The sequence below is a fragment of the Podarcis filfolensis genome (genome assembly GCF_964270895.1).
Source record: "Podarcis filfolensis genome assembly, chromosome: 2".
NCBI classification, from domain to species: domain Eukaryota; kingdom Metazoa; phylum Chordata; class Lepidosauria; order Squamata; family Lacertidae; genus Podarcis; species Podarcis filfolensis.
In genome coordinates, this window is record NC_139605.1 from 36,327,434 (window position 1) to 36,351,004 (window position 23,571).

Below are 23,571 nucleotides of genomic sequence, written 5' to 3' on the forward strand. Positions count from 1 at the left end.
TATTTTTAAAATAAGTTATAATAAAATGGAAAAGACAGCCACTTAGTCAAAGCTGTAATTGCTTCTCTCTGCTCCCCATCAGGGCAATTTGTGGTGATAGAGAAGGGAGGGACCATTACTGGGAGCTGGATTATAGTGATTTACCAGACTATTTCTTTTTTCTCCACTCCACTCAAGGCAAAGTGGAACCCCCATCAGGGCAGAGAGAGGCTACTGTGAAGACTGTTGGATGATAGGGAAGGGCCCCAGCTGGAAACTGGATGATAGCAGCTCATCAGGCTATTTTGTGACCGCCTGAGGTTCCCTTAAAGTGACCTCACAGTGTTTGTCCATACTTTCCCCTTCCAACAAATTTCTCCATTCTTGACTCTTAAGGATAGTATCCAACATTTCTCAGCATAAGTTCTGGCAGTCTTCAACAGAAGTTGAATGTTTTCCTGAACTCAAGTTTGGGGAAATTTCCATGTTTGTGCAGCTCACCTTGACTCTAGGGATCTGTAGGCCACACAGATGTTGTCTGAAGAGATTCCTGGAGTTCCAGGTAATTATTGAAAAGGACAGTTAATACAAGTCGACAGTGCTGCCCCCCGTGTTTTTTCCTGCTAATCAGAAACTGGCATTTTTTCCTCTTGAATAAATTGACTCCTACGGCTTACGGCCAAATAGCATTTATTTTAATAGACGGAATTTTAATTTATTTTAATAGAAAGGTTTGAACAGCAGTTTGCCAAGGATCATTTTGAAGGAAAACATGGCAGCCTTCTGTAGATGGTGGGATAAGAGGTATATTTAGGTTTTGGAGTTGTATTTTCTTTTGCACTTGTGTGCAGTTGTGCAAGTGAGAGCTCTAAATATACAGTATAAGAATGAGGGTCAAGGGACAGTTTTAGGTAAGGTGGGGTGGAGACTCCTTTTCAGACTGAGGAGTCACAGCCCCTCCTGGCCAACCTTCCAGGTGCTGCATGCCACTGGTGAGCGCAGCCAAAATAGGCATGGCCATGCACCTGTCTTCATTGCTGCTCAGCAGTATCAGCTAAGCTGAGGGAGGAGGAGATAACCAGGAAGGGTTTGAACAACCCCTCCTCGCGATCTCTCTCAGAAACTACACACATCCACACAACACAGTCCTCCTTGCCTTTGCATCATTGGAGGCAGATGGGTGGAAGGGGATTAGAAAACTCTGTTTATACAGCTGACAGCCATAGTAGAGAACACTAGGGGCTATCTGTTGCTTTGTAGTTCATCAGAACTGTTTACAATGTATCATAATTGGCTTCTCCTTTTGTGCATGGTAGAGATGAACACAATGACATCTTAGCTGTGGCAGATTGGGGACAAAGGCTTTCCTTTTATCAGCTCAGTGGCAAGCAAGTAAGTGTTATATTAATACAATGCCTTGGAAAGTACACTTTTTATTTTCTTCCTGGGAAAGAACTGAGTTGAAAGTTCCACTTATCCAGTAAGGTGTGACTTTAAAATTATAGGCCTGCTTGCTGGCCCTTTGTACAGTAAAGCATTTATATTTTTCTATATAAATCATTAGCAGCTCATGGCTCGGATTTGCAAGTTGCTAAGGAGATAAAAAGCATTGTCTCCTTGATCATTAGCCAGCTCAAGCTGTACTGTTTCTCAGGTACGCATTAGAGTAGCTCCACAGCTGTGCTGAGTGGTGTCACTTGTCAATATCACCATGTGCTTCAGAGCCAAGGACTGCTGAACAAGAATATCCTGACCAGGCTCCATTGACTGGTTTGAAGAACAAAACTGGTGTATGAGGTAGACTTGCCACCTGCTACCAGAGCTAAAGACCGATCGTAACCTAAAAGCATTAACTAAGGAAGGAACAGGAAAGCCTGTGAGATCAAACAGCGATATGTGACAGATTTAATAGGAACGTGTATTTAATTACTGTGTTGCTTTAAAATACATATATCTGATGTCTTCTTTCGTATTGTTCTAGATTGGAAAAGACAGAGTCCTGAACTTTGACCCCTGCTGTGTTAGCTATTTTTCAAAAGGAGAATACATTTTAATTGGAGGCTCCGACAAACAAGTCTCCCTCTACACAAAGGATGGTGTGCGCCTTGGCACCATAGGGGAACAGAACACATGGGTGTGGACGTGTAAAGCGAAGCCAGATTCCAATTACGTGGTAAGAGTGAATTGGTAAAAACCTTTGCACATGTGGAACTGCAAGGGGTCCCTCCACTTTGGGGTCATGATTTTGTTTCTACTCTCCTTGGTTCCAAAACCATCAAATGTGAGGGATAAGTTAGCCATGAGACATACAGTTGTACCTTGATTGACAAACACCTTAGCGGTTGAATGTTTTGGCTCCTGAACGCTGCAATCCCGGAAGTGAGTGTTCTGGTTTGCAAAAGTTCTTTTGGAAGCTGAACATCCAGCGGGGCTTCCTTAGCTTCCGATTGGCTGCAGGAAGCTCCTGCAGCCAATCGGAAGCTGTGCCTTGGAAGCAGTGGCGGAGGAACGCTCTCTGGCAGCCATGGCAGGATACCGAAGAGCGGAGCAAACCACCTGGTGACGCACATGCGACGTCCGTACGGAGTGCGCATGTGCGGCACCCCGTACGGAGTGCACATGTGCGGCATCCCGTACGGAGTGCACACACGTGGCAGCCCATATGGTCGCCATGTGAGACGCAGCCCATACGGACAGCGTGTGAGAGCGGCAGCCTGTACGGTCGCAGTGCGAGAGGCAGCCCGTATGGACGCCCATACGGATGGTGCATGAGCGGCGCCCATACTGACTGCACGCACCCTCGGCCACTCTAGAGCTGGGAGGAGGCAGGGACCATCTTGCCCCCCCCCCCCAGAGTGGCCTGCCCCCTCTGCCCCCCACTTCGTACGCCCCTGCTTGGAAGTCGAACGTTTTGGAAGTCAAACAGACTTCCGGAACAGATTCCGTTCGGCTTCCAAGGTACAACTGTACTTCAAAACAAATGACAATGAAAGTGGGTTTTTATAGTTCTTGGAACAACATGTGTCCTAGGGACCATTTCATGTGTTACAAAGAGAGGCAAATCTGAGAATACAGTCAACAGGACAACACAGCTGTACACAGCTGGTGTTGCCGTATGACACCTGGTTTTTGGCAGACATATTGGTTGCATTCTCCAGTGGCGGCAAATGGATGGCATGTGGATTAAGGTCTCCCGCAAGTTTAGTTAGCAGCCAGATAACATGTAATGACGAAGAACAGGTCTGTGCTAGGAAAATTCACTGAGCTCTGTGGCATTTTGCCTTAACTTTAATAATACTACTACAAAGCTAACATGCACATTTGGGGCATATAACAGATGAATAATGCCTCCAATCTCTCCAGCCATTTTCCGTTTCATTTTTCCTTTACGTGCTGAGATTTGTCTATTTGAAAGGCAAAATCTGCCTCTTACTTGGTACAATGCTCTTTAAAAAAGGTCAAGTAATCTAAGAAGGTTACCACCTTTTCAGTCTGTTTTATGGTTCGGATACATAACCATATGGTTTTCGACTTCTGGTGATCTTTTGCTTTCTCTTCAGGCAGTAGGATGCGAGGATGGAACAATTTCATTTTATCAGCTGATTTTCAGCACAGTCCATGGCCTTTATAAGGACCGCTATGCTTACAGGGACAGTATGACTGATGTTATTGTACAGCACCTCATCACAGAGCAAAAAGGTATCTTTTGAGGGGCATGTCTCTCAACTTGGGTGGATATATACAGCTTAATTGCTGTCTGCATATTTGACAGTAAAGGTAAATGGACCACTGACCATTAGGTCCAGTCGTGGACGACTCTGGGGTTGCGGCGCTCATCTTGCTTTATTGGCTGAGGGAACTGGCTCAGCTTCCAGGTTATGTGGCCAGCATGACTAAACCGCTTCAGGCGAACCAGAGCAGCGCACGGAAACACCGTTACCTTCCCGTCGGAGAAGTACCTATTTATCTACTTGCACTTTGACGTGCTTTCGAACTGCTAGGTTGACAGTACAAAGTGTATTTAAATGAAAACATTGATCTGCCATTTTATGCCATGAGTATGATGGTCAGGGGTCCCTTTACCTTTACCTATGAAGGTTACAACAATCAATGGAGGCCCTGCTTTTTGATTAGGCACCAAAAGTGGTCGAGGCAGGGCCTTCTTTGTGGTAGCTGCTCAGCTTCAATATTACTTCCCAAAAGAAGTTAGACTAGTGCTATTCCTGAGATATTCACTCTGGCTTGTAATGAAGTTTTCCACTCTCTTTACTTTTAATCCTTTCTCTTAGTTCTGTTAAATTATGTGCATAATGTTTCAAATTGTCCAGTGCTAAACATTTTTGTGAGCCCTTGTTAGGGCTGAACAACAATCTAGAAATCGTCTTGTAAATAATTTTTTTGCATCCAGGAGACCTAGCATACCCTCTCAGTGGGTATCTTTTGGCAGCTATCCAAGATTTGTTGCTGCAGCTGCTATTTTTGAAGTTTGCTGCTGCTGATTGGTTTTATTGCTTTAAATCTTGAATTGTGAGCTTCCCTGAGGCATAGGGCTGGAAGGTGCAGGATAAAAGTGTTACTGCAAATCTATATTTTTTTAGAGAACATGAAATTAGACTTTTACTTGGATGTCACCATCCATTGGGGTCAGTGGGCACATTTGGAATTTTGAGGAAGGGCTGTGGGCACCAGTCACAAAAATGGAAAGCAGATGAGGAATCAGGACCACAAATGGGTGTGGGCAGTGCTGGATTTATGTATAAGCTAAACAAGCTATAGCTTAGGGCCCCACTCTCTTGGGCCCCCCCCCCAAAAAAAAATTAAAGGAAAAAAAACTGGATGTACATTTCCACAATTTTAAGTTAGAGCTTAATAATTATTTCACTATTAATATACCTCTTCTTAATTGTATTTCACTATTAATATACTACTTCTTAATTGTATTTCAGTTCAATGATTGCTTTGATAAAATACATATTTTGTTATGTGCAAATGGCTTTAGATACCTATTAGGTCCATAAATTACCATATAGCATATATTCAACACAAAAAACAGCAACAATTTGTTGTTGACAAAGGACAGCTGGACATATAAAGGGCCCCATTACCTTCAGTAGCTTAGGGCCTCATCTAACCTAAGTCCGGCCCTATGTGTGGGCATATTCCTGGCCCCAAACCAGCCTATCCATTGCAACCTTGGGGAAAAGACACTTATATTAGCCACCATGGCACTTGTTCACAAAGAAAAGCTCTTTGCACCTCTCCTTTGTTTGGAACTGATGAGAGGGTGGATGTTCAATCCTAGCATCTATTATGAAATGTGGACATTTCTAAGGACGTGCATTCAAACAGGCTGATTCATTGCACGCAGAAACAGAGCAGGAAAAGGAAGCAGTTTCTCAATGATGGTGGAGTTTTGAGGAGATAGTTATTGAAACCTTTCATGGGCACCATAGGAATACTAGTGGGCACAGTGGTGCCTACAAGTGTTGCGTTAGTGACATCTTTTTAAAGTAGTAAAAAGAATGAGTACTAGTAATAAGTGGCTTCTAATAATTGGCACCAGATATCTGTCTTGTGTCGTATGAATCTAAATAGATGCTGTAATAGGATATAAGGCACTTTAACTTAACCCTGCAAATCAGTTTACTATTTTCTTTTCTTTTGTTCCAGTTCGCATTAAAAACAGAGAGCTTGTCAAGAAAATTGCAATATACAAAAACAGATTAGCAATCCAGTTGCCAGAGAAAATCCAGATTTATGAACTATATTCTGATGATTCTTCCGACATGCATTATCGTGTGAAGGAAAAGATAGCAAAAAAGTTTGAATGCAACTTACTGGTTGTGTGTTCTGAGCACATTATTTTATGCCAGGTAATTAATAAATATATACTTTAAAATGAACTATACACATATTGAAATATTTTTTTCTAATAAGAGTTTCTTGGGCAGAAGTCATCCATAATGAGCTAGTTTATTTCAGAGATGGCTGAAAGATGAGGTGCGTATATTTTTTCCACCTGTCCCACTCCAGATGTTATACATACATGGCTTGCCCAAAATGTGGTATTTAGAAGAAACATCAATATTTTATTGGGGGTTAGATTCCCTCCCTTTTTTAAGCATAGCAATATTATCCCTTTTGTTTGGTTGCTATCGGAATGTTAATAAAATGTTGCCAGTAAATCATCTGTCCTTGCTTTTGATGTAGTTGTTCTTAGAGACACTAAAATGGTTTGCTGCAGACACTCAATGCAACAATCTAGTAGTAAAATAATCTGTGGCTATCCTTTAAATGCTGTCTGGCTGTTCTTTTTGTCTCTCCTGAGGCTTCTGTCCTGCTTTGATGCAGTCTTGAATAATTAGATTATAATCTGTGGTTGTAAACATTTCTAATGAAGGATCCTTGGAGAATTGTAGATACTGTAAAACCAGTGTTGTTGCGTGGTTTGCTGGTGTCCGGGATGCAGAGGGTTCATGGAGTCCTCCGCACCAGCCCAGCTCTCGCCACCAGAGCCAAGCGGGGCCACACCTTGTCACTTGCTCACCCACCCAGTGAGGAGCCCGGCTGGCTAATGTGGCCCTTGGCAGGCAAATTCCCCCGACGCTGGCCGGGCAGCCATTCAACAAGGGAAACATGGTGATGAGGCCAGGCTCTGGGGCTCAGAGACCCCTGGAGGCAGGCAGGGTGGGATGGGGATCCCAGGGGGGCGTGCTTGGTTTGCGCCCCCTCAAATTCATGCGCCTGGGACTAAGGCCCCCCTCACTATGCCCCTGTGTAAAACTTTCCTCACCTGTTGCAATGTAAGTGGTTGATGAGTTGAAAATCAGACTGATATCTGTACTTTGACTGCCTCGCATAAAAAAGGCCTGGCATGTGTATAGCACTGTTAGGCTGAGATATGAGAATTACTTTAACGAGAATGTAACATGTTCTTCCCTTTTTTAGGAGAAAAGGCTCCAGTGCCTCTCATTCAGTGGTGTTAAAGAAAGGGAGTGGCTAATGGAGTCTCTCATTCGGTACATAAAAGTAATTGGTGGACCTCCAGGCCGAGAAGGACTTTTAGTGGGGCTAAAGAATGGCCAGGTGACCTTTTGTGATTAAGTTCATAGGATTTTGTGAAATTTGTACTCATTAAGGAGATGATTTAGATGCTAAAGGGCCCAGTCAATAGGCTGTAATTGCATATTTGCTTCTTAGTGTCTTTGGCTGCTCTTTAAGTGACATGTTTTTTGGTTTTTTGCACGTTCTGTATTTGATGGTAACCAAGAATTACATGTTCACAGAAAGCGACAGTTAATCAAAAGCTTCCTTCGCTACTTCTTTCCTTTAAGGGAAAATGAGTTGCAAGGAACTGGTTTGCAATAAGTTAAGGAAAAGTGCTGTAGAGAGCAACATAGACTACTTGCCGCTTACTGTTTTGGATGAAGTTACTACACTAGCTTCCTGGTAAGCTGGTTGCTGCTGTTTACCAGTGGGGAGAGGGGAAGAGGCAAAGTGGCAGGGATATTGGCAGGGTGCAGTTGCACTGTGCCAGATTGGCTCCAAGGTATGTTTCCACCACATCAACCTTCCTGCCACTTTGCAACAGTGACCCACCTGTTGGGAAACTAATGCCCCCCCCCACCACCTAGGAAGCTGTTTCTGCTTCTATATTCAATATTAAATATATTTGGGGAAGAAGAATCAAAGTGTGGAGTTAATTTTTGTTTCTGATTCTTGTGACCCTAAACCTAGCCATCATCTTGCCTCATGTTTTTATTTTTATTATTTATAATCAAGGAAGTAATTTGGGCAAAAGCGAACAGTCGGCTTTAAATTTGTTAGACTAATTATTCTCCTGAGTTTTTATTCTCTAGCGCATGAGACTGACAAATAAAAATAGTATTGCTTTTAAGAAGTATTTTATTAACCCTCTGAATTTAATCACATCCAGATTCTAAAGATATTTGTAGACAATCCTTTTGCAATTGTCTTGCTGAAACAATCCACAGCTGTGCGCTGCTTGGATATGAGTGCATCTCGAAACAAGCTGGCAGTGGTTGATGAAAATGACACCTGTCTAGTGTATGATATTAACACCAAAGAGTTGCTCTTTCAGGTAAACATTTGGAAACTCCATCCCTTCCCTCCCTTTGTCTAGCCCTATCCACATGATTGCAAAGAGCTAAATCAGAGAAATAGCTCTATCATGCTGCTCCTTTGTCACCCTGTATCTTAGAGAAAAGTTTCCCAAAAGGATGAGAAAGGAGCCTTAGTGAGACTGCTTGGGTAGTTGTTATCTACTAAAAAGAGGGTGTGGGATCTCTGGCCAGCAGATCAATAGTGGCCCTCTAGAAAGTCCAAGTTGACCCACCAAGCCTTCTTCAAGCATGATCATGTACCATAAATGAAGACCATTCATTTTTTTGTATTGCATGTTGTTTGATCATCCTCTAGGAACCCAATGCTAACAGCGTGGCTTGGAACACACAGTGTGAGGACATGCTCTGTTTCTCTGGTGGTGGATATCTCAACATCAAAGCTAGTAACTTTCCTGTCCATCAGCAGAAACTTCAGGGCTTCGTTGTGGGATACAATGGTTCCAAAATTTTCTGTCTCCATGTTTTTTCCATGACTGCTGTTGAAGTTCCCCAGGTAATCTTTAATCTTGTTCATTAATTCTTTTTGTTGCTGATGTCAGCATTATCTTAAGTGCTCCTGAAACATGTCTACTTTTTGTCCAAAAGAGTTTAAAAATATTTCTCCACCAGCTTTTGGGCTTCCTTTCATGAATAATGTCTGTAGTTTTGTGCTTGGAGGACAAAGAGATAGTTTTCACTGTCCTATGAGAGGTAGGTGAAAGTTTATTGTGTTAATCATTTGACACAACAATACAGAATAAAATCAGGTAGACAAGAAAACTGCTAGTAAAATTTGGCATTACCAACTGCAATTAGATATTATTCCATGGCATGCTTTCACTTTAATGCTACTGTTTCTCCTATTTCTATAGTTATAGGTAACTTTGCTCTCTCTGTTTTTTCTTTCGCTTTGGTGAAGTTCCAGCCAAATGCCAGTTATTCTCCTACACATTCTTGCTTGTGAGTTGTTCAAGTACCAGTTGTGTTGTTCAAAACATTTTAGATCAACAACAAATGTGATTTGTCCCTAAGAAAACCGTGTTCTCAACAAAACAATTGTTTGGGCATGATGCAAAGTACTAGCAATAGAGCCACTGAAGTATTTAATATAATGAGTAAAAGCTGGTGGTGTCAGTCTACCAGCAGAACAGACCTCCGCAACAGGATTTCCATTTCTCCCCATTGCAACCCTCTGTGCACTCCCAAAGTCTGCTCCAGAAGTTTGTAGGGACTGCAAGTATTGGGAAGAGAGGAAAGGAAAATCTGGTTGCGCAAATGGAAGGTTGCTTGCACAGTGTTGGATTACAGGAATAGTTTACTTAATAGCCAAGTTCAGATGTATTTATTACAATTTAATAAGTAAACCTATGCTTAAGCCTTGTGACTATATACTTCATCCTTGTGCCATGCCTTTCGTCCTCCTTGGTGCACTGCAATTAACTCAAAGTCTTCAGCTTATCATAGTTATCCATTACCTCCAGCAGGGAAACTATGGTTACCAGAATTTAAACAAGTCATGGTCTTAACTCATGGTTTGATGTTGGGTTAAGATCCTTGCTTGTTTGTATCCTGGCAACCATAGTTTCTTGATCTGAACAAAAAGGGAAATAATTAACTGAAAAAATCCTGAGTTAATTGTGGCATGCTAAGAAGGAAAAGGGGTAACATGAGAACAAAGTGTGCAGGCCTGAGGTACGTGCACATCTCAACTTATTAAGGCGAGACACAAACCAGACCGTTAAGTTTTTAGGGACTACTTTGGAAATGTCTTTCTTTGTATTGTTTAAAATTTTTAAAAGTATGGTGGTGGAATTTGTGCTTGATTTTGCACTTTGTGTCCATTCACAACTGACTAACATTAGCAGAAAGAATGCAGAACTGGGGTTTAAATTTAGCTGTTTTGCATTTACATGATCAAAGATCTAGTAAATGCCACTCCTAAAATTAAAGGATTTTGGAATGCACTTGTTTTCCACTTGGCTTACATTTAAAGGAAGAGAAACTGAGGGGGTTTTATAGAGCTTTGGCTTGGAGCTGGTGGTCACCCTTTTAAATAATGACTTGAATAAGAGCAGACAACAAAGTTGTCACAGTTACTTCTTCGTTTTCTGTCAATCTGTATTTTGGAGTGTAGGATAGGAGGATAGGATTAGAAATGAAAATCATATTGACTGAGTGTACTATAAAGTTCAGCAAAAATTCTATTTACATGTAATTGTGTGTAGAGAACAAATACAAAAGATGGTAGACATGCAGAGGAGGATGTAAGGTTCATGACTGATCATAAACTGGACCTTTGCCAGCATTGTTGCAAATGCCATTTAGGCAAGTTTCTATGTAAAGGGAAAATTTGAACACAAAAGAATAATCAACACGAATCTGACATCAGAAATGGCAATATTCAGAAGCCAGTGGGGGAACATTTCAGCATTCTGGGACAATGTACATGCCCTTGAAGTGGCCATTCTGAAGAAAAGGGAATTAAAACAGAGACTGCAAAGTAAAACTAATGAATTACAGTCTGCTAAGAGGTCCAGTAATGTCACTTGTGGATTGAACTGAGACAAAGGATTTTTAGCACTTTAAGGGGCAATCCTATGACAAGATCCTCTGGAATGAGTAGTTTAGGATGCAGTAGAACTCCAGCTTAGTCAGGGTTAAGTTCCCAACCGTAGCTCAGCAGAATATACACAGGCATAGCATGCTTGGCAGAACCAAGTCTGGTGTAAGTCCTGCAAAAGGAGTGGCATCTTATCTTGTCTACCAGTGGGAGTTGACCCTTACCAGTTTGCGTACAAAGCAAAGAGATCCACAGAGGATGCTGTGGCAATGGCTTTACATGCTGTCCACACTCATTTGGAGAAGCAAGGGAACTATGCGAGACTGTTATTTGTAGACTTTAGTTCTGCTTTTAATGCTATTCTTCCGCATAGATTGCTGCCCAAATTATTAGACCTGGGACTTCCACCATGTTTATGCAGGTGGATATTAGATTTTCTGTCAAACCGTTCCCAAAGGGTCAGGTTGGGTTCCCACGTCTCTGCAGATCTCATCACGAATACGGGGACGCCGCAGGGGTGCGTGTTGAGCCCACTTTTATATACACTCTATACAGCTGACTGTGCCCCCAAATACCCCAGTAATAAGATCATTAAGTTCGCAGATGATACAACGGTGGTTGGTTTAATCACGGCTGGAGAGGGGGAGGCGGCCTATAGGAAGGAAGTTGAGCAGTTGGGGGAGTGGTGCAGGAAAAACAACTTACTCCTTAACTTAAAGCAAACAAAAGAGATCATTATGGACTTTAGGAAATGTAAATTGAATATTCAGCCACTTATTATTGAGGTGAAGTGCGTGGAACAGGTCTCGGTGTTTCGATTTCTGGGAATGGAGTTGAGAGACGACCTAACCTGGGGAGAGAACAGCAAAGACCTGGTGAAGAGAGCACAGCAGAGGTTATATTTTCTGAGAATCGTCCGGAAAAACAATCTCTCAAAGGACCTGTTGATGGCATTTTACCATTGCACTGTGGAGAGTGTACTAACTTATGGTCTGTGTGTGTGGTTTGGGAGCTGCACGGCCAGGGGAAAAACAATGCTATCCAGGGTTGTAAAGACTGCAGAGAGAATAATTGGGTGCACTCTTCCCACCTTAGATCAAATCTATGCTGCCAGGTGCCATAAGAAAGCGGCAGAGATAGCGCAGGATAGTACGCACCCCGGAAATGATCTTTTTCAGCTCCTGCCTTCTGGAAGAAGGTATAGGTTATAAAGGCCAGGACTAGCCACCTGAGAAACAGTTTCTATGCAAATGCAATTCTGGTTCTAAACGCAGCATAAGGGGTCTCTATAGTATAGTGTATTTTAAAATGGGGTTTTAGAGTTTTTAGGGGTTTTTGAATGTTTTATGTAGTTTTTATGTAGTTTTATGTGGTTTTTATGTAGTTTTTCAATTTCCCTGTTCTGCATGGGACAGTGACAATAAAGATATCGTAATTTTGGAGCCCTGGTGGGTGTGAGACCAGGGAGAGGGGACCCAGCCTGAATCCTAAGGCCACTTAGCTCAATCACAAGACGTGGCCATGGAACATTATTTTAAAGACTTGTTTTTCCTCTGCCAGACATAGGCAGAACAGCTGCAGCCCTTCTGCTTAGCTGAGTTTGGATACGGTATAACTTTACATTGGCTTAATTTACACTGGCTTGCTTTCCCTTAGTTCCTTGTTTATAGCATTGCTCCCTTGTTGTGCTAGCTGGCTTAGTAATGGTAAGAGGTCTGTGTCATCAAGAACTGTGAATGTGAATTAGCCCTATTAATTAGATCCTTTTTTGCGTTTCTTCTAACCTCACTTCTCAGAATCCTACTTCAGCCTGTGTGTGTGTGAGAGTATACATGTACGCCAGGGGTGGGGAACACAGGCCTCAATGTGACTATCCAGGGTTCTTAGGACACTCCCCAGGCCACACCCCTCACTGGTTGTGCTCTGTGCCTGGCTTGAATGAATCCTTGAGTTGCAATAATGTCTCCTGCATAACTAGATGGATGACTTTTGCAAGGCTGAAATGTAGCCTGCTGCACTCATCTGATGGCCCACCCATCTTTGTCTCTGGCACCATCTGCCCCTGGAATGTGACCCCTAGGAGGTTCCCTCTGAGGCAATGCAACCTTTGAGCTGAAAAGGGTCCCCCACTCCTAATATATATCTATAATATAGGGTAGAACTTCATGTATCTGATGATGTGAACCTAGTTCACTAATGCAAATGGTGTAATATATTTGCTGGCGTTTAAGGTGCCACCAGACCCTTTACCATTTGGGCTGTAATAGTAAGAAGTCTTGTCAACCAGAAATGGATGGGGGAAATTCAATTGTTTGGCACTGGTTAGACCCATGCAGGACTCTTTCAACTAGATGATTACAGAAGTAGATGTGTACATGGGATCATGTTGGGTTGTGCATTTCACAATTAAATTATCGTGCTGGAGAAGACGGAAAAGTTTAGCAGAGATGAAATAGCATAGAATACAAGAGGCAGGAGAAAATGTTGAATGCATTTTAATTTATTTATTAGCACAGAGAACGTTAGCACTTGCTTTGTAACATGGATTTCCCACCAGCAGCTAAAGAATGGATTTGTTTTAGCAGAAGGAGAATGAAGTTGCTTGAAAACATCTTTTAAATTATAGATGGGTGCAAATGTAGCCTTAAGGAAAGGGATTTTAAAGGGGATCATGGAGCGGGAATAATTTTCAAACATTTAAAAGGCTGCCGTAAATGGTGATAGAGCAATTGCAGTCTGTTGCTTTGACAGAGAGAAAGCAGAATGCTATCTGCAAGAGCAGTTTGGCAACAGAACAAGTTAGCCAGGGGATGTGTTTTGGAATTTCCTACACATGAGATGTTTTGTACAGAATTCTCGGTAAACATCTGTCGAAGAGCTTTCTTTAGTGAATACTGCTCTTAGAGAAAGAACACTGATCCGAATAATCACACTTAAAATGGTACTTATATGTTATGAATTCTGTCATAATGTGGATAGAGATGCACATTCAAACATGAAACCTATGGAAGTGCCATTTAGATGGGTGGCATTCGTTATTTGGTTTGTAGTCCAGAGGACATTTGAATCGGATGCATGTCTTTCAGTTCCTGATCCAGCAAATGATAGACATCCAGATTTCCAAATTGGGGTACTAGGGCTACATTATTGGGGCTACATTATTTTATTGTATTCTGTCATGTCTGAAATTTTCTTTATAGCTTCTTAGTGGGAAATGCAGAAAATTTGGTTTGCCCTAGAGTTATAGCCGCTGTGATATGATAGGAAGTTTATCAAGTGCAGGAAATCACACTAATATCTTAATGCTTTACTTTGGTTTTTCAATTTGCAGTCAGCACCCATGTATCAATACTTGGAAAGAAAAATGTTCAAAGAAGCCTATAAGATTGCTTGTTTAGGAGTAACTGACACAGATTGGAAAGAGCTGGCTATGGAGGCTTTAGAAGGACTTGAATTTGAAACTGCTAAAAAGGTAAAGTGTTTCAGCTTCATATCTGAATCTTCTGCAATTTGTATTGGCATGCAGTTAGAGTAGACTAATAGTACATACATTCCCAGCTGTATCACTAGGAACTGTGAGCTGAGTGCTTTAAAAAAATTATTCATGCTGAATACATGTAGTTTGTTCTCTTCTGTTTCTGTTCAGAATGCAGAATGCAGACTAGGGGTTAGCACATACATTTTGCTACTCAGGCTTTTAAATGCATGAGGAATCTATAAATTCCAACTGAATTCCAGTGATAGGTAATGATTTAAATGAAAGTTTAATTAGAACAGCACTTTTCACTATGGGTAGAAAAAAATCACCCATATTCACCCATCCTTGGCTGTGTTGACCACTATGTGGCAGTAAAGATTTATTTTGCTGTAACGTAATAAGCCTGCTTAAAAAAAAAAAGTTACAAATTTCTTTGCTAGTCTTCTCTCCATTGTGAACTGCTTTAACTTTGAATATGGACATTTATTCTATTTCTCTCTCATTCAGAAAAGCTTTGAACATCTCTTTTTAAATGCCCTCCTGTGTGTGTCTATGGGAGGGGGGTATACAAACTTCACATGTTCCAGACAGTATGCATTCTCTTAACATCTGGAGCACATGTGTCTTCTCATCCTGGCGGTGAGGAGTTGCATGGGCTTGGCCTTGGACATTGTAAACAAACCTAATAAGTGATAGCACATTTTCTTTCTCTTTTCCTTCTAATGTAAAGTCCCTTGCCATTAGGACTAGGTAACAGTGTGTTTCCTAACATTTGTACTTAACCTGTTTTCAAGTTATTTCTGGCGTAGTGTGGGAAAATGTACTTGCTGATCAAATATATTCCCCACCTTTGTCCCGTCATGGAATTCAAGGTTGCGTATATGAAGTTTCTAGATGATCTCCCATTCTGGCACTGACCAGATCTACTTCACTTCCAACATGGTTGCTGTAGTGTGTCCCTTCAGACCATGCCCTTTATTTATCATTTGTCTTTCTGCTTCAACAACCTTCTATTAAATAAAGGGGATCGTTTTGAAATTAAGACTAGGTATTGCTTAAATACCAAGTTGTTCAAATATGTGTCCTTCTTTCTTAATTATCATTTTCACAGAGCTTCGATACACAGAGTTTAGATACAATTTTCATTAATAGTAGATTTTGTCCCGTAGTGGCTTTGTGCAAAGATATTTCTGTTCCTAGAGGTGAGGCATATGATTTTCACTGATACCACCATCACCTACTGCAGCTCTCCTTACCATATCCTGTACTGTTCCAGAGGATTCCCCTGACCCTCAAGAGCAGCTTTTTCAATGGGGGGTGGGGACTGTGGTGACAACTGATGAAAAACAAGAGCCTTGCCTTGTGCAAGCAGGAGTGTTTCCTAGAAAGCCACCACTGACTAAAACTCAATATATGCTTCTTATTTCTTAAAGCATTTTTATCCTATTACTTGGTCAAAGAAAGGGTATTAGATCTAGTAGTTTAAAGGGAGGTTGTTTTTACCATCTTGAAGATGTTAAGTAACCTGTCCACTAAGTATTAGAACAGATTAGCACGAAGAAAAACAGCTTCCAGAATACATAAAAAGAGAGACACAACTATCCTTGTGTAAGCACAATATATTTGTTTTAGATTAAATATCTCTATAAATGAGGAGCTATCGCTGCATTTATTCGAGCAGATTATAGAAATGTAAATAGCTGTGATTTATTTAGTATGTTGATAGTATATTCTTAAATGTCACAGATTAGATTATTAAATGCTACAGGGTTTGACATTTTTTTTTATTGAACTTTTCTCCTCTTAATTTATATGCTATATCATATAATAGCACACAAGGCAGCCCATACAGATTAAAGATAATAAGGATGAAAGATAACAACTTTTCCTTAAAAACATTTTTAAAGGAAGCCCCATGCAGCATGCTTAACCCTGGTCAAATCTCATTATTGTAATGGCATGACTGACAGTGGCTAAATTCCGGTCTCTTTGGAAGGGATGCAGGAGGTGTCTCAGATTAGCTGACAAAGGAACCTCCTAGCCATAGCTACTACATTTCCCCCTGTACTGTGTTTGGATGCAGGTGCTTGCACAAATTGCACACCTGATTCAGCAGCCCCACCAGTGTTCCACGAATCACAAGTAGATCATATCCCCAGGAGCATCCATGTTACAAGCATTAACATCATCTTGTCTGTGTTCAACATCTGTTGTTGAGCCTCAAAGAATTTTGCAATATCTCACCTTTATGGTGTAAAAGCGCCACTCATGGCTTCTTACAATATTTAGAAATTACAGTTTTTTAAAGACAGTAATATAAGATAAGTAACCAAAGGGCAGCAGTTCAAACCTGAACATGGAAGCAGCTACATACAATAAAAGCTTGCTGTAATTTGTCTTCAACTGGAGAGAAACTGCAAGGGAAGATGCCAATCGACTTCAGTGGCAAGTGTTAATTGGGCTAAGGATTGTAGCTTTGTACCTTGATCCCTAAACTTTAGCCGTGAGCTAAAGGATCAGTGAACGGGAACTGCCTGTGTTGTTAGGATTCCCAGCAATGTATTAATTTATTCATTTTTGCCTCCCCACCCCCGGTTCCATAGCAGTGGCTGGATAGGTGTTTGGCTCTCTGCCCTCCTGCAACAAAAACTGGAAGGAAAGCTCTGACAATGTGTTTATTCTTGGGCCCCACTGAATTGTGGTCAGTACACACAAGAAATTCCCATTGATTTCAGTGGTACTTGCTTCCAGTTAATGCATTTGGGATCAAGTGTTAGACCAATTATCTTTCCATGACTATGCCCATACTTAATTAGTGCATTCAAGAGATCCTACAATAATTCCGTCTTTTGAATACAAAGTAGATTAGTGGTCTGACCTGTTTTAAAGTATGACCTGTTGTTTTCCAGTTTCTGGCCAATGCAATCTTAGTATTGCTGTACATTCATTTTTTTTTTAAAATGATACCTGCTTATTATAGATTGGTTATAATTTATCCTCAGTGATAATGACTAAGGCAGTTCCATCTTTTTTTTGCTGCCAGATTTGTGTGTTGTTTTATCCCAAGAGTACATGACACATGGGGTCCCGTTCTTAATAAAGGCTATACACTGCACAAATACATTTCCTCCTTCACTGAATTAATATCGTATCTATACACATGAGGCTAAGTTTATTACAGAGCTGCATTTTTAAAATATGCTTGTCTCAACCTGACTCTGTGTAACTCAACGCTTTGCACAGCATGCATTATGTTTATATCGGATATTCTGTTTAAATCTCCATATTTAGCTCATGCAAAAAGTATAAATAGTAATCTAATTCACTGCCACTTGTGGTACACAGTAATCAATTTTTGTCTGGTAATGCATAGTAAGTAACCATAACTAAGTATATGTGGAATTTATTATACCTGTTGATTGTTTGCCTACACAATATTAGGACATTGCTGATGCATTTTTGTTTCTTTGTTTCAATAGGCATTTACCAGAGTACGAGACCTTCAGTATCTAGAACTGATAAGCAGCATTGAGGTAAAGAAAAAAATAGGGGGATGCAAAATGTGAATTAAGGAAAAAGCTTACTCGGTGCAGTATCCATATAACAGAATGTTAAATGGACAATGAATCTATTGAGAGTAAAAAAAAAATGCTGAGTATTTTTGATTTGGAATGATGATTGATATGTATTGACTTTGATCCACTCTTATGACAGAAACTTAATGAAAAAATAGGGAATGGCTTGAATATTCAATTATAATGCTGTAGATTCCTATGGCTTGTTTCAAAGTATTTTATAAATAGGAATTAATTAAGTCTTACATCACCCTCTTGAGATAGGTAATTATTTTTATCTCCATTTTCCAGACCAGGCAACTGGCACAGAGGTACTGTGACTTGCCCAAGGTCACATGACAAATCAGCGACAGATGGGAGTAAAATTTGGGGCTTGCAACTTTCATGTTGCGCTCTTAACCTGTTCAAATTCCTAGCCCATGACTTGATAGATTTTTTAATTATAGAATAATTACCAAGAAGAATCTAAAGGAAAAGCAAATCTATCACCACTCTGACCTTCCTGTAGGATGTCGTCGTAATGTAAAACATGTGGGTCTACAATGAAAAGTCTAAAGGGAATCCTTCATGTAGATGTTAATTGGGGTTCCTGTCTCTTGTGTAGGGATGCAATCTGCTCTCTGCAGCCACTGGTGGCAAAAATGTCCTTGTTTTATCACGGTGCTTAAAGGAAGTTTACTACTGACATGGATGACATTGGATGCAGGAAGGAATGCCACAGTTATCATTCTTTTTACAAACTATGAAAGAGCAAAAGTGTATTTGCGTTACTGAATCAGCCCGCCATCTGTCCTGTTGTTGTACATGATCTCTGGGTTAGTTATGATGCCTGAAAATGAATGGCAAGGGACCTCGAATTGTGCAGACTACACTTTTCGTGTGTAGCGATGGGGATAGCCAAGTCTAGGTTTGAGAATGGCTACCGAAATGTTTGCAACTATTTTAGACCTTTCTTGTGTAAATGTCCCCAGTTAGTGTGTTAGGCTTATTTTGAAGCTAGGTCAGAGCAGTATATGCCCAGCAGTATGTTAACTTGCTTGTGGCAGATCCAATGAAAAGAGAGATAGCAGGATCCCAGGGTCACATATAGTTCTTTAAAGAATTCCCACTCAGTTGCAGTTTTATGCAGTAAAGGTACATTTTATTAATCATTTCACATGGGAAGAGCCCTGCTGGCTCCTTCAGACCAAAGCTCCTTCCAGCCAAGCATCCTATTTCCCAGACAATTCCAGGAAGCTCACAAGCTGGGCATCAACTCTCCAGCAACTGGTTTTCAAAGTCTGCTGCCTCTTACTTGGACGGTCCACTAAATTAGCATGGATAATAGCCACTGATGGATTTATCTTCCATAAATGTGCCGGGTTCAGACATTTCATGTCATTTGCAGAGATGCTGCATTATCCTAACCTCCCAAACCACAGTGTTCTTAATACTTCTTGATACAGCACCCATAGCGCCCCTTTTTGTGCAGAATCTAGATGCTTCTTGTATCTAAAGATACTTGATGTTACTGATTCCCAGCACCATTTTAATTTGTTGCTCTGCTGCTGTACGGTTCATAAAACAGTAAATCTGCCTCCTCCCATTCTATCAAGCCAATTTTTGTTTTAGGTGTGGGTTTGTTTTTCCATTTGAAGGCTATGTGCTCCCCCTTTTCAGAGTTGTGAAAAAGCTTTGACCATTTCACTTCTCTGCTTTTGATAGCAGAAACTGAATTGAGCTGGGAGGTTCTGGATGCTGCCAGTATTTGCAAGCCTGCCCCCCAGCTGTCCTCTGATTGGCCCATTCTCATGAGCAAGGCCTGCTAAGCCATGAAGGCACAGGGGGAGGCTCTGGTGTCCTCCAATGGTGCCGCCACAGTGTGGATGGCCCCAGGAGTGGGCCGCAGCCGCACCGGGCTGCAACCGCCACCCCAAGTTCCAGTTGAGCAGCCATTGTCAGTTTCACTTCTCTGCTTTTGATAGAAGAAACTGAATTGATAGAATTCATTTAGGGTGCTGTGAAAGACCCTTCAGGGCAGGAAATGACAAATATATCCAGCCTTCTGCATTGGAGCTTATATCTAGCCTTTCTCTCATTAAAGTAAAGGGAGATGTGGAGCACTGGCTTCTCAAATGAGTCTGAATCTGTAGAATTAGTCATTTGTCCCCACCCTTTATCCTTTGAGATTTGTTTTAGTCCTCTGGCAATGAACTTGCAGATTATTCAAAAGATAAAATGCAGTAGGGGGTACACTTTGTAGGGTTGTATGTCAGACAGACCATTAAGATACATGGGGGGAGATTCTGTATCCTGTAGGATCAATCCTCGAGATGCATGAGGGAGCTACATCAAGGAAGGAAAAGCTTGGGAGGCAGGGAGAGAATAGAAGATGCTATTCTGTTGATTCGAAACACCGACAATCAACAAAAAAGGTGGACTGTAAGACTTCACTAAATTAATTGGAGAGAGGTGGAAGCAAAAACAGGCTCTCCTGCCTCATGTTAGATACCCCATGAGATGGATGACAGATTACTCTCTATCTCGTAATTCCCTGTGCTTCAGAATGTAAGTCCACAGTGGCTATATATGCACTGTTGTTTAGCTTAATGTGGGTAGTTTAGAGAGAAGAGCTGTAGCTCAGTGGTAGAGCACCTGCTTCACACACAGAAGGTCTCTAGTACAGTCCTTGGCATTTCCTGGTAGGGCTGGGAATGTCCCTGTCCTGGAACACTGGAAAGCTAGATAGACCAATGGTCTGACATGTTACAAGGCAGCACCCTACGTTCCTTTGTAATTTGGCATTCTGTATGCATGCTATAACATTAAACCTTCCTTTCATATATAACATGCCACTAATTAGAGAGAAACATTTGCCAAATCCTGTTTTTCATTATGTTCTTGTCAGATTAATTTTTCTTTTTAATCCAGATGGTATAAGCATAACTTTCAGCAGCCATTTGATAAATTTTAGTACAGCTAGGTTTTATGATCTTGAAGTGGGGCAATTGCATGTGGTTTGGAATTGCTAGGCTAGTTTTTTGCACATTTGAGGAGCAGGGAGCAACAACCATATATAACAAAATAGTATATACTCACACGCAACTTGGTGTGTTTGCATATCTCTTTAGGTGCAGAACTAGTGGACTGAATTTCATTCTAGACTTGCTTGCTCACTGACTGGAACACTTCTCTGGAGTTTGTTTGCTTTCTCTTTAGGTCGTCCAGTCACAGTAAAAGTAAATAATGTTGGGAAACCTGTGAGCAATGTGCTTCTTTGGCATAGAAAGCAGGCAAAACTCTACCAGTGTAGACAGAATGAAGTAATTTCTGTTGTGGGCTGCCCTAGTTTATCCCTGGGAACAAACAACAGGATTGCACACTCTTTCTTTCCTTGCTTCTTCCCTCCTTACTTCCCCAGTGCAAACATTTTGGTTTAATTAAACTGCAATTAAATGGTTTGTCCAAAATGAGGAATGTCAGTTTACAGACCAGGATCTTAAGCCAACTACAAGCACAATGCTAGACCATTCTTTATCGCTAAATGGACAAGCCTCAGGGAGCCTGTGGTCGGCATGAGCCTTGCTCAATAACCCTTCCTCTCTGCTGCTGAGAGGAGGAATTCTGCTGAGTTAACTTTCAGTTCCAAAGATCCTTGGCTTATTTTTACATGCAGATGAGGAAACCTGGTTTAAAACAAACAATGCTTAGTTGCTAAGCAAGTCAGCTTCAAACCGTGGATTATGAACCTGTCTTGTTTAATTAACTGCTGATTGTTTTGAACCAGGTTTCCTGGGTTGCACTTAACACTAAGCTCAAGTTTCCTTGAGACTGAAAGTAAACTCAGTAGCCACCCTCCTGTTTGTGTGAACACAACACTGATGCTTTGCTCAGGCTCATCAAGGCTTATCCATGCAACACTAAACTATGGCTAAGTATTGCATGTAGTTTAAGATCCTGCTTCATATGCTAGTATTAATCCACAGTTCCCTGTTTCAGCAAGAACAGTTAATTGCTTAAATGAGTATGTGCATGCCAAGGAAGGGTGGAGGCAAGGGCAGCATGCTCATTCCTGGCTACTAAACTGTGGTTTAGCAAGCTGGGGGTTCAGCATCTGAACTGGGCTACTGACTTTGTAACATTTAAGCATTCAGAAAGTCTGGATGTTACATTGCTGATTTCAAATATTTCCAGGATACATTTAGAATGGAATCAGCCTCTGTGACTTGGTTTAGAGTTATAGCTAATGCCAAACCATGATCTCTGCAAATGCAGCAAGAGTTTGGAAAATGGCATCCTTAATGCCTGCTATCTGCCGGTCAGTTGGTTCCACCAATTGCATTCATGTTTTGTTCCACCTCTCTTAATAATTTGTTTCTGTTTAGGGGATAGGCACTGAACACTTGACAAGCTACGGCAGTATTCATTGCTAGCAGTTACTATTTTGATCAATAAAGTACCCAAGTTACTAAGGAAATGGTGCCAATCCTGAATGGAATTCCAGTTAAGTGGAACATCGCCTCCCTCTCCTCCCTCCAAATGTCCCCCAATTCTGTTCTGGCATTTCGCCCACCATCCAGGGCATATTGTGAGCCAGGTGGGAAGTGGGGGACACAGGGAAAGAAGAGGAAGGAGGGACACAGGGAAAGAAGAGGAAGTTCAGCTGTGCAAGTGGAAGGCCTTGCAGGGACGACCTACTGTTTTTCATTATTTATTTATTCACTTTCTTTTTAGCATTCCAGTTAGGATTCTTTGACAGACCAATTCTTAATCTCTATATCCAGTTTATCTTAAGTGGGGAGGGCTGTATTTCTGTTCCCGCGAATGATCAGCTCGGTATGCCTGGAGATTGATTCTGTTAAGAGAGGTGAGGGGGGTGGGAACAGACAAAGTGACAGCTTTCCAAATTAAATGTTGCTGCTTTGTAGAACAATGAGAATAGGCCAGAGAGAATGGGGTTTGAAATTGTTTAGTGGGTAATTAAAGTAAAGCGTGGATCCATTTCCATCTCCAAATGATGTTTGTGGAGGATTAGAGGAGAGGGAAGGGAAGAAGTGTAGGGTGGCAAATGCCCCTTTCCAAAGAGGGATATGCACAAGGAACCATACTGAGTGGTATATTTTAGCCTTTGTTCTAAGATACCAAGTTATTAAATTCTTGCATATAGCCAGGCCACCTTTCAGCATAATTGATGTAAATGCCAAAAATACTAAGGAATAAAAGGCTTGTAAGCGACACACTGTGCTTCTTAAATAACATAAATATCTTTCGATCCCGCTGCCGGTTCTGACAGGATTGAAAGACAAAGTGCTACTTTGAACAGCTAGAGTGATAATATTTGAGTAATATTATTAAGGCCATTGCTTTTAAAAGTATGTGGTATTCTTAGAACAGCCACTGATATTGTTTGGATTCTGACAGCACTTGTGTGCAGGCATATGCATGAGTGTAAGCACACACACACACACACACACACACACACACATGATATGCACATTTCCTCCAAGAAAGCATCTTTCCATAGAATCATAGAATCATAGAGTTGGAAGAGACCACAAGGGCCATCGAGTCCAACCCCCTGCCAAGCAGGAAACACCATCAGAGCACTCCTGACATATGGTTGTCAAGCCTCTGCTTAAAGACCTCCAAAGAAGGAGACTCCACCACACTCCTTGGCAGCAAATTCCACTGTCGAACAGCTCTTGCTGTCAGGAAGTTCTTCCTAATGTTTAGGTGGAATCTTCTTACTTGTAGTTTGGAACCATTGCTCCGTGTCCGCTTCCATGACAGGAAAGTGGTTTTATTTCCACTAATACAACACACATCTGATGGTCAGGGATAATATAATATGATAATGATAATAATAGCTGGCAACCA

General features: G+C 41.2%; 1 protein-coding gene across 2 annotated transcripts in view; it reads left to right on the top strand.

Annotated features, from left to right (window-relative positions):
• Nucleotides 1–23,571, top strand: part of IFT122 (intraflagellar transport 122) — a 58,395-nt gene that overhangs the window by 10,778 nt on the left and 24,046 nt on the right. For both annotated transcript variants that reach the window (XM_083595275.1, XM_083595276.1), the window contains 9 exons: nucleotides 1,296–1,371; nucleotides 1,961–2,152; nucleotides 3,540–3,678; nucleotides 5,650–5,852; nucleotides 6,928–7,065; nucleotides 7,916–8,080; nucleotides 8,419–8,616; nucleotides 13,994–14,134; nucleotides 17,620–17,673. In XM_083595275.1, coding sequence (XP_083451401.1) covers nucleotides 1,296–1,371; nucleotides 1,961–2,152; nucleotides 3,540–3,678; nucleotides 5,650–5,852; nucleotides 6,928–7,065; nucleotides 7,916–8,080; nucleotides 8,419–8,616; nucleotides 13,994–14,134; nucleotides 17,620–17,673 — 1,306 coding nt within the window. The remainder of the gene's footprint in view (nucleotides 1–1,295; nucleotides 1,372–1,960; nucleotides 2,153–3,539; nucleotides 3,679–5,649; nucleotides 5,853–6,927; nucleotides 7,066–7,915; nucleotides 8,081–8,418; nucleotides 8,617–13,993; nucleotides 14,135–17,619; nucleotides 17,674–23,571) is intronic.